General features: G+C 45.6%; 1 protein-coding gene across 1 annotated transcript in view; it reads left to right on the top strand.

Moving 5' to 3' along the window:
• Positions 1-245: 245 nt before the first annotated feature.
• The window catches only part of Acvr1b (activin A receptor type 1B), a 43,285-nt gene continuing 31,891 nt past the window's right edge, over positions 246-11,639 (top strand). Inside the window, exon 1 of the mRNA XM_042668779.1 lies at positions 246-369. Within this exon, the coding sequence (XP_042524713.1) occupies positions 279-369 (91 nt within the window). The 5' untranslated portion in view covers positions 246-278. The remainder of the gene's footprint in view (positions 370-11,639) is intronic.

Raw genomic sequence — 11,639 nt, 5'->3', positions numbered from 1 at the left:
ACAGGGACACTCCCCTTTAAGGCGGGCGCCCGCGCGCCCCCGGCCCCGCCCTTCGGGGACGCGCGTGCGCGCGCGCGCGGCGGCGGCGGCGGCGGCGGTGGCGGCGGCGGCGGCGGCGCCGGCTCCCCGGCAGCGCACGTGCCGGCGCCGGGCGGAGGAGCGAGGCGGGAGCGGGCGGCGGGAGGAGGGGAGGCGTCGGGAGCGCGCGCGCGCGCGCTGGGCGCTGCTGGGCTGCGGCGGCGGCGGCGGCGGCGGCGGCGGCGGCGGCGGCGGTTACTATGGCGGAGTCGGCCGGAGCCTCCTCCTTCTTCCCCCTCGTTGTCCTCCTGCTCGCCGGCAGCGGCGGGTCCGGGCCCCGGGAGATCCAGGGTGAGTCGCGGGGCGTGAGGGGCGGGGGCCGGGATGAAGAGGGCTGGGCGAGGGGTGAGGCCTCGAGCCGCGGCCCCCACCGCTACAGCGCGCCCCCTCCCCACGCGCACAATATGGCCGGGCGGGGGGCGCGGAGGAGTCGGGGTGACCTCGGGGGCGCGTCCCCCAGCAGCGCCCACCCAGCCAGCCGCTCCGAGCGCACGCCGGGCCCCGGGGGATCCGAATTCGGGGAGCCCCGGGGGTCGCGCTCCCAGGCTCCCCCCCCCCAGGGGGAGTGCGAGCTCCTTTCAGATTGGGAGGTCCCTGATGTCTGCGCCCCTCAGCCTGGGGGGGGTCCCCCTTCTTCCCTCCCACCAGATGCTCTTGGGGACGTCTTTTCTCCCGCCAAGATTGTGGGGTTCAGCCGCGGGGGCTTGCTTCTCGGAGGTGTTGTGGTGTTCAGAGCCCTCGTGCCCCCCTAGGTTTGCAGCGAAAAGCGGAGTGTGTGTGTGGGGGGGGGGTGGGGGGGTGTCTCTTCTCTTCCCTTCAGCTCCTGCTCTTCGGGCGTCTTGCTCTCCCTCCTCTCTGCCTCGCGGATGTTCTGGGCTCCGGAGTCACATTACCCCCCGTCGCTCGGTCCCTCGCGTTCCCAGGGGCCAACCATCCCTCCTCCTCCAGTGCCTGCCGGTGCAGCCTGGGGAAGTGGGGCGAGCAGGCCCCTAAACCTGTTTGGGAGCTTGGCAGTGGAATCACTCTAACCCTAGGAAACCTAGGTCCCCAGCGGTTGATCTGAATCTAGGTGTTGTTTGATTTTCTCCTCGCCTTTCTCCCCCTCGTCCCCCCCCCCCCCCGCAGGGGGTTCATTCAAATCACTTTGTGGCTGCCTTTTCTGGTGAAATCCTAGAACTTGCCACTCCCCCCCCCTCCACTCCAGCCCCCGATTATTTAAAGATCCCACCTCTAGACTGTCTTCCCGGCCCTTGGTCTGTACTTATTTACCTTCCCACACGGTCTAGTCTTCCCAGCCCTCTCCACCCGCACACACCCCTTACCTTCCAACCCCCACAGCCTTCTGCTCCCAGGATCCACCCCTGCCCTTCCCACTACAGAGGTGGGGACCTTCTGTGGGCCACTCTACTGAGTCTGTTGTTTATGAGGCTGTAGGGGCTGAGAAGAGCAAATGAAACCCTAAAATATTTGAGAGTCGTCTCAAATGTGTTTTGGCTTTGGGGTTGCAGATGAAGGTTATATTTGGCAGTTAGATTGAAGTGATTATTGACCCACAGATGGATCTGGGAGAGATCCTAAGGGTTGTATTTGCTGCTGTTGTACAAAGCCTGCTTGACTTCTCAGCAGCCCCTAACCTTCTAGCATTGAGAGATCAAGTGTGTGTTCTGAGATCTCCTCTCCACTAAAAATAATGATTGCCAGTAGGTCCTGGTCTAACAAACGAAACCATCAAGAAAGGACAGTATGCCACTTTGAAGTCTCAAAAACAAGTTCATTATCTCCTGTGTTGGTATTTGTTCCCCAGTAGCCTGTGCTGTGGGGTCTTTGTTCACTGGCTAATGCTTCTGTTAGGCACCAACTATGTTCCCCCCTGTTGCTGCGCTGTGTCATAGGTAACACTGCTGTGGGGGTCTGATAAACATGTAAGGTAAGAACAGAACCTGACATTCTGTCAAGATAAGGATTGTCATGAATAAGGATGTTTACCAGGCCTCATTATGGGCCATGTTTTTGGAATGTATATGAATGTTATTTCTCTAGTAGAGTAGTAAAACCAAGGAGAGTCAAGCTTCATGTTTGTCATTTGTGTATATATGTGTGTGAATAAATCTTTAAATCCCTCCAATAAGAATTCTTACCCTGCCCCTAATATAGCCAAGATTGAAGCAGTCTTTTCCCTGCTGGTTTGGTGTACTGTCTGTGGGGCTTTTTTTAAAACCTAGTTTAAATGTTTAATTGATAATCCAACTAGGTCTGAATGGAGCAGAGTTCATTTTTTTTTGTAACTCTCCAAAAATGAACGTTTGCTAGGGTAAAGATGGGTGGGCACAATAGGGAGTTGCTTTCTTTTCTTTCTTTCCTTTTTTTTTTTTTTTTTTGTAAATGGGAAATTAAGTTGTGTGTCCAGCAAACATTTCTCTAAGGCCTTTAAACCTCTTGGCTAGACACTACTGTTTTTTTCAGGACACATCTAGTTGCCAGTAGTGCATGCTACAGAGACCACTGTTGCAAAAGGCTTAAAGCAAAACAGTTCTGGGAAGATAGAGGCTGTGGGATAACGAGAAGTTGATTTTTTTTCCCTTCTTCATTTCTTACATAGTAGGTTGGAGAAGTGACAGAGCCAGGCAGCTCTGGTTCTGGTACTTGGACGTGATGTAAGGACAGTAACAGATAGGTGTTTCTGTTAATTAATGAATTAGCTAGGACTTAGTAAAAAGCCAGAGATAAGGAAAATGGGGTTCAGAGTAGAGACAGCATCCATTTTTGATAGGTATGCTATGTTTTAAGACCTAGCTTAGGCATTTTCACATTATTATTCAAAAATGTTAAATTGAGTTAGTAGCAGAAGAACATGACATTCATTTCTTAAAGACAAAAGCAACAAAAGAGGCATTTGAGGTTCTGATAGGAACATTTTGAGTTTCCATGAATACTCAGAATCTAATTTCAAGTTAAGTCTTGTAATTTGGTTGAGTGGATGTGGATTCAAATTACAGTGGAAGTGAATTCCTATAGAGGGAAGGGAAATCTCTGATTTAATGTTGTTAAACAGCTTCTGGAACAGATGTGATAAAACAATAAAATGGCTACATTGGTTAAAGGTCAAAACCAGATGGAGGGAGGGTGCTGATGTTCAGCCCAGAACTTGGCTTCTTTATAAGTTGCCCTTGAACAAGTAACTTAACCTATCTGTTACTGCCTCAATTTTCCCTCTGAAAAGTAAGGAAATATTCTGTGTCACTCTTATTGGGACATTTGTGAGGCTGACTTACTGATAGCCAGTTGGCAGGAAGGTATTTTTAGACACAGTTTCTGACTTCAGTGAATAAGCAATGTTGGGTTACTTTTTTATCTTTAGGGCAGAATAACATACTCTGTGACCAATAGATGTCCCACATGTTAGTGTGGTGGATTTCTTACTTGTGCTTTTTAGTATACCTGTGTCCTGTTTCCTCAAACCTGTCTTTGACAGGCTTTTTTTTTCTTTCTTAGACCAGGCAGCATACCTTTGCTAATCAAAGACAGTCTGGAGGGAGTGACCTGCTTTAGGCTTTATTGGTTGGCAGTGTTACGCAACTCTGGGTATGTTTATGGCACTATGTAAATGTTACATAAGAACATGGAGGCTGAGAGGTGGCCAGAATGGGGACTGTGAACACAGGAAGGTTAGACTGGAGGACTTCATCAGAAAGGACCTTGGGAATCTGCAGTCAGTACAGGAAGAAACTGCACTTCATTTTCCTCTGAAAACCTTTTTAGATGATTGTGTCTTTCAGGGGGACTGCTGTGTTATAAATAGGTTTATTCTTCACCGGTGAGCTAATTGTAACCTTGCTACCAAAATATGAATCTGTAAAGAGGAGAGTGGGGAGAGGAGAGGACATGCTGCTTCCTTCAGCATGTCCTGTTGAGGCTGCTTGTTGCATCTTGGAACATGAGTTGAATTACCTTGCAGTCTGTTCTAATAACTCAGGAGTACAGGGTGTTAAAGTGGGATGGACTTCTCAGTTCACAGCACTTTAGATCTTCCTTACTTTTGAAGGTTCAGTTAGAACACTGTAGTGGCTATTTCATTTTAATTTTGAAATTCTTATTGTTTACTGCTTGCTTTGAGCAGCAGTGAACATTAATTCTGGAATGCTGCCTCTTTTTGTTGAGTTCTTGTGTTCTCTGTTACAATGAGAGGGTCTTACCCCCCCTTTCCTCTCTGTATTTGCAAAAAGAAAGTTCTGAAGTCCTCTTCCTCATTCGGTCTTCTGGCTAGAGCTGCAGGGACCCATAATCAGTCAGACCCACCTGGGCTGGGGATGCTGCAACCCTTTAAGTAATCAGCTCTCAGACGCCTGGGTTTCTGGCAGTCTGATGTGCATTTCTCTCCCTTCGCCCCATGCTAAAATTGAATGCCTTCTCTGTGTTCTTGCTTTTCTCAGTTTTTCTATCCCATGCATGGTTTAACCTGAGCTTGAGCTTCAGAGGCACCATCTCCACTCTCGTCTACTCTCTTTGCCTGCTTGCTTCTCTATCATGGGTAACTGGGGCACCCAGTACAAGTACTACTTCAGAGTATCTTTCTTTCTTTATTCTGGAGCTGCCAGAGTTTAGTTTAGCTGTGACTTTTCCATCCCTAGTGATCTTATCTCTAATCTAGATTTCAAAGATAGTACTACTTCAGGCAATGCTGGTATGCTTTTTGTTTTTCTTCTTTTACCACCTGCATTTGTATTACTAATATATATTTTGCTGGTCCTGGGCTTGAACTCAGGGCATGGGCACTGCCCTTAAGCTTCTTTTGCTCAAGGCTAGTGCTCTATCACTTGGGCCACAGTGCCATTTCTGGCTTTTTCTGAGTAGTTTGTTAGAGATAAGAGTCTCACAGACTTTCTTGCCCAACCTGGCCTTGAACCTCAATCCTCCTCCTGAGTAGCTAGGATTACAGGCATGAGCCCCTGGCACCCAGCTCACTAATTATTTGTTTGTTTTTTGGTTGTGAGGACTGAACCCTGGGCCTGGGCACTGTTCCTCAGTACTTCAGCTCAAGGCTAACGCTCTACCTCTTGAGACATAGCACCATTTCCGGTTTTTCTGCTTATGTGGTGCTGAGGAATCGAACCCAGGGCCTCATGCATGCAAGGCAAGCACTCTACCACTGAGCCACATTCCCAGCCACTAAAATATTTTTATTTAGCGTAGTGAAAGTAATTTTATCAAATAGCCTCTAATATTTACATAGATAAATATAGAAGATTCTTATTTCATTTGGTTGGGTATGTGCCTGGAACAGCTTTTGGCACAAGGGAATAACAGAATAAGATGAGCAAAAGTTTCTTGATCTCTGCTGTTGCAGAATCTAAAATTGCAGTGGTTTACACTAAAAATAAATAAATAAACATAATTGTCATAGTGCTGTGATGGAAATAAAACAGGGTAATGTGCTAGTATGTTCCCAGAGCTGCCATTCCACCTCAGAGCTTCCTTCTTTCATCTGTAAAATGGGACTCACACCATCAAGCCTTGTTATTTATCATTGCTACATTCTATAATGTGGCTGTTAACATTAAATTAGTGATACGGAGCCACTGAGCCATTGCTCCTAGAGGAAATAGGTTGCTGCGAACCTCTGATCATAGCATTTCATCAAGTGATTAACATCAGATTTCATCAAATAATTTTGTTTTATATGTTTCTATATAAAGACATCCTACTTATTATAAATTGTTGATTCACTAATTAAACTCAGGCAAGAAGTACAGTTTAAATTATGCCTGGACAAGGCTTACCTAACACATCCGTTCTCTTTTAAGATACATCACTGCCTTCTTGTGCTTAGGAGCACCATACTTGGAGATCACTTATTTATTTAGTTGTGTGTGTGTGTGTATATGCACATGTGTGCCAGTACTGACTGTAGCTTGAACTCAGCCTGGGCACTGTCCCTTAGCTAGCTGTTTCCATCGAAAGCTAGTATTCTACCATTTGAGCCACAGCTCCACTTCCAGCTTTTTATTGGTTAATTTGAGATAAAAGCCTCATGGACTTTGCTGCCCAGGCTGGCTTCGAAGCTTGATTCTCAGATCTCAGTCTCGTGAGTACCCAGGATTACAGGCATTAGCCACTGGTGCCCGACTTCAAGACCATTTGAAATAGCAAAATCACCAACAAAAAGTATGATACTAAATATAATGCCAAAAGAACATGTGGTTACAGTATGAGAGCTGAAACAAGAAGGCAGTGTTGCCTTATTTGACCTCAACTGGGAAACATGTGTGTCGGGTGGTTCAAATCTTTTGCTGCTCTGTGTATGTCCTCAAGTGACCAAGAAAATACAAACATCAATTGTTAGGGTTACAGATAAATTTTAGCAAGTATGCAAATTCACATCTATGAAGTCTGGATAATGAGGAACAGTTTTGTTAGAGCTATATTAGAACTGCATCACGTAGAATTCCAAAGGCTCTCGAATGGTTTTACTGCATCGTGTGTGTGTGTGTGTGTGTGTGTGTGTGTGTGTGTGTGTGTGTGTGTGTGTGTGTGTGTGTGTGTGTGTGTGTGTGTAAGTAATCTGGGGATTGACCCAGGGTCTCATGCATGCTAGTTAAGAGTTCTATAACTGAGCCACATCTCTAACCCTTAGAATTTTAATACATATGCTTAAAAATCACATTTCTTGGGGTAGGGAATGTGGCTCAGTGGTAGAATGCTTGCCTTGCATCCATGAAGCCTTGGATTTGATTCCTTAGTAATACATAAACAGAAAAAGCTGGCAGTGGTGCTATGGCCCAAGGGGTAGAGCGCTAGCCTTGAGCACAGAGAGGCTCAGGGAAAGCACCCAGGCCCTGACTTCAAGCCCCAGGACTGGCAGAAGAAAAAAGAAAAAAAGAAATCTCATTTCTAATTGTAAATAAACTAAAGACATACAGCACCTGCACACATTGAATTTCAATTATGGTGATTTAAAGATTCCATAGAGATGTATTTACTGAGTTCCTTCCTTCCTTTCTCCTTCCTTCTTTTTCTACCTCCCTCCCTCTCTCCCTTGTTTCCTTCTTTCCTTCCTTCCTTTTTTTCTTTTTCTGCCAGACTTAGAGCTTGAACTCAAGATCTGGGAGGGTCTAGGCACTGTCCCTAAGCTTTTTTGCTCAAAGCTAGCCCTCTACCACTTTAGCCACAGGGTCACTTCCAGCTTTTATCTGTTTATGTGATACTGAGGAATTAACCCCAAGGCTTCATGCATGCTAGGCAAGCACTTCACCACTCAGCCACATTCCCAGCCCAGGTGCTTGCTTTATATCTAGGGCATCCTGGGCTTGATTCTCCTTCTTCTGCTTCCCTTCATTGCTGGGGATGACAGACATTTGCCACTGCATCCAGAATCCTATTGCTGGGATAATAGGCATTATCTACCAGGCCCAGCCATTGGTTTATATGGAGTCTCTTTAACTTCTTTTTGCCTAGCTTGGCCTTGAACTATGATTCCCCAAGCCTCATCCTCCATCTCCAATTCCTGAGTAGCTATGATTGCAGGCTTGAGCCTGTAGCCTGTCTCCGAATAGGGCTTTTACAGATGTAATTAAGGTCCCAGTTGGTTTATCTTCAGGTGGGGAGACGACTCGTGGTGAGCTTCTGAAATTAAACTAGCCCTTTAAAGCTAGATCTCTCAGATTTCAGAAGTCCAGAGATGCTCCAGGTGACTTGGAAGCAAGTAGACACCCACATTATGAACTGTCCAGCCCAACAGACAGCTAGCAGAGAATCTTAGGAACTTGAGGAGCTGAGAGGGTCCCTGCCTGACAGCTGGAAGAAAATAGGGACCTCAATTCTTCAGTTTCAAGGTAATGAATTTTGTCAGCAAGCAGTAAACTTGCAGATGAGAGAGCAGCCTTAATTGACGATAGAAGCTGAAATAGTAAGGAGAGCTATTCTTTTTTTTTAAATGTGTTAGGTATAGTGCATGCCTGTAATCCCAAGGGAGGCTGAGATCAGGAGGATCACAATTGGAGGAAAGTCTAGGCAAAAAGTAAGACCCTACCTCAACCAATAAAAATCTGGGCATGGTGACATGTGATGCCTGCCATCCCAGCTACGTGGGAAGCATAAATAGGGTCACACGGTCCAGGTCAGCCTGGGTATAAATGTGAGACTCTATTTGGAAAAACAAAGCATAAAGGACTAGGGGTGTGACTCGAGTGTTGGAATGCTTTGCCTAGCAAGCTCAGATCCCTGAGTTCAAACCCTTGTACTGTTGGGGAGGGAAAAGTATGTGTGAATGAGAGTAGTGAGTCAGTGCGTCAGGGTAGTGGTGAAAAGTAAATCAGAATGGGAATAATGAGAAATCTAGGATGGTCTTGAGGGTGCTAAAGACCAGCTAGGGCCTCATCGGATCTTGAATATAGAAAGGTCTTTCTGAATGTGACTTTCTTTCACATGTGACTTTTATCTGGTTGTAACCTTTTCCTGATACTTGTGAGTGTTTTGTGGGAGAGGTCATTCTGTGGGCTTTGGACATCAGCATGGGATGGAATCTGGGAATGAAAGCATTTTTTTGTAAGTTTCTAAAGAGAAACCTCTTTGTCCCAAGTCCTCCAGCATTGTCTAGGTGTGTTTTTGTGCTTTACAGTTATCTAGTGTAGTTGGGTGAATAGTAGATAAGATGAAAATGGAGTAGGTCAGTGTTCTTTCTGATATCCAGGGCGTGTCTAGCCTGGAGCTGAACGGAGGCTGAGATACTCCTAGTGAAAGCCACCCCTTACCCTTGAGCAATTTACACACCAATTGACTTTTATTCTGGTTGTCAAAACTATCTACCTGCCACCGACTGAAGAGTCCAGACCCTTTTCATTCACTGGAATGACAGTAGTTTAAAAAAGCCAAAGCACACACCAAAAAAATTGACTGACTGTATACTGTATATTCAGATGCACTAAGCCGTCGTGTTGTATCACTTCTATATGCAGCTGCTCTTGGAGGTACTCTTGTCCTATTTTACAGATGAGTCTCCAGGAATAGAGTGGCCACACATTGGGTCCCAAGTCAGTCTGATTCCAAAACTTGTACTTTGTGACTGACTGTGTTTACTGTTACAGTGGTCTTACTAGGCAGTCAGCCTTCAGGTTTCCTTTGTCCTCCACCACTGCTGTATTTAACCTTGGGAAATGAATTGTCTCTGTCTGATGGTTCCACTGCTTTTTTATGGCTTCTAGAATCAACTCCAGATCCCTTATCCTGGCATTACAATTAGTCTTTCCTCTTTCTATCCTTGTCTTTAGTTGCAACCTTGTCATTGTTGATGCACCTGTCAGTTACTATGAACCTCATATGCCTTCTATTTTTCATAACCCTTGCCTTTTGTTTCTTTTTCTTTTTCTTTTTTTTTTTTGTCGGTCGTGCGGCTTGAACTCTGGGCCTGGGCGCTGTCCCTCAGCTCTTCAGCTCAAGGCGAGCGCTCTACCACTTGAGCTACAGCGCCACTTCCGGTTTTCTGGTCGTTTATTGGAGATAGGAGTCTCACGGTCTCTCCTGCCCGGGCTGGCTTTGAACCGCGATCCTCAGATCTCAGCCTCCTGAGTAGCTAGGATTACAGGCATGAGCCACCAGCGCCCGGCTATGTTTTTTTTCTTTTTTCTTTTCTTTTTCTTTCTTTCTTTCTTTCTTTTTTTTTTGTCAGTCATGGGCCTGAACTCTGGGCCTGAGCACTGTCCCTCAGCTCTTCAGCTCAAGGCTAGCACTCTACCACTTGAGCCACGGTGCCACTTCTGGCTTTTTCTACTTATGTGGTGCTGAGGGCCTCATGCATGCAAGGCAAGCACTCTACCACTAAGCCACCTTCCCAGCTCCTGCCTTTTGTTTCTTTATAGCATGCTTTCTTGAACCCTTTTCTAGCTAAATCCAGTATCCTCTAGAAAGGGACTTTTGTTCCTGTGTTGCCCTAGTCAGTGTCACCCCTATACACTCATACATCAAGGTTATCTGCTCTACTCACTCTCTACCCCCAAAACATTGATGCTACAAACTAACTTATTTTTTATATGGCTTTGGTGGTCACCGAGCCTAGCGTATTTTAAGTAATTAATAAATTGGTTTGCCAGGTACCTGTGGAAGTTGAGTTCTGAGGATCATGGTTGGAAGCCAGCCTGATCAGGAAAGTCCTTGAAACTCTTATCTCTAATGACTCAAAAAAGGCCAGAAGTGGTGCTGTGGTTTAAGTGGTAGAGCTCTAGCTTTGAGCAAAAGAAGCTCAGAGGGGCTGGGAAGGTGGCTTAGTGGTAGAGTGCTTGCCTAGCATGTATAAAGCCCTAAATTTGATTCCTCAGTACCACATAAACAGAAAAAGCTTGAAGTGATGCTGTGGCTCAAGTGGTAGAATGCTAGCCTTAAGCAAAAGAAGCTCAGGGACAGCACCCAGGCTGAGTTCCAGAACTGGAAAAAGAAAAAGAAAAAGCAGCTTCCTAGGCCCAGAGTTCCAGCATTGGCTGTGTGTGTGTGTGTGTGTGTGTGTGTGTAATTTAATTTGTTTCTTTTCCATCTTCTCTGTAAAATCCTCCTGGAACATGGAGGTCTCTTCCTACCTCACCCCCTTTCATCTCTGTTTATTCTACACCTACCCATTTTATTCCAGCCAAATGAACTTATCTCAGCCTCCCTAGTTTCTAAGTTTTAGCCAGTTTTTTCTGTTCATTGTTCCAGTTGCCTAAAACAATGATTCTTCTCCCTCTTGTCACTCATATGTGACATACAACATCTGCTCCCCACTAATTCATGTAGTATAGTAAATAGGTCAGGAAGAAAGTGCCAGTGATAAATATCAGTCCTTGAAGTGCAGTAACGAAAGCAAACATCAGTTTTACATGTTTATTGTAAACTCTACGGAAAGGAGAACTAAGCCAAGTCACTAATCTATCCAAATATGATATCAGATTCTATGCATTTAGGTCTTGGGAACAAGCATTGGACCGCTCCTTTATAATGATACTACTGGTTCCAGTTTTACCTTGACTTTCTCCTGGGCAGCAGGTGGGCCTTTGCTGGACGTTCAGGTATTTATAGTCAGGCATAAATTACATTGCAATGACAGGTCTCCTTAGCATAAACATCAAACATCCCTTTTGAGTGAGAACAAAGCTTTCATTCTCTAGACCTGAGGCTTAAGATTGAACTTGTTTAAACAGCTCTCTAGGGTTGGGTTTGTCTCCAAGTAGAATTTCAGAAAGGCGGTTTGGAGAATGGATATAGTGTAGAGCTGGCTTTTCAGACGCCTTTCTCTTAAGCAGGCCCCATTCTTAGATCTTTTCCCAGATTGGAATTAAATACCAAGCTTACTAAGCATCTTATTATTCAATTGGTGGGTTTTTCCTCCCTCTTTGGACAGACAGCTTCCTTTATTAAGTCAGTTATATTTTATATAAGTGCTGTGTGTGTACATATGTGCATGTGTATGTGTGCACATGCATGTGCATGCGTGCTAGTCCTGGGGTTTGAACATAGGACCTGGGTGCTGTCCCAGGCCTTCAGCTTTTGTACTTAAGGAAGGATAGTAGTCTACTTGAGTTACACCTCTACTTCCAGCT

Source organism: Dipodomys spectabilis, unplaced genomic scaffold, assembly GCF_019054845.1.
Source record: "Dipodomys spectabilis isolate Male_0828 unplaced genomic scaffold, ASM1905484v1 ptg000477l, whole genome shotgun sequence".
Taxonomy (NCBI): Eukaryota; Metazoa; Chordata; class Mammalia; order Rodentia; family Heteromyidae; genus Dipodomys; species Dipodomys spectabilis.
The sequence above is the reverse complement of the archived record's forward strand: the minus strand, read 5'-3'. Positions and strand labels throughout refer to the sequence as shown.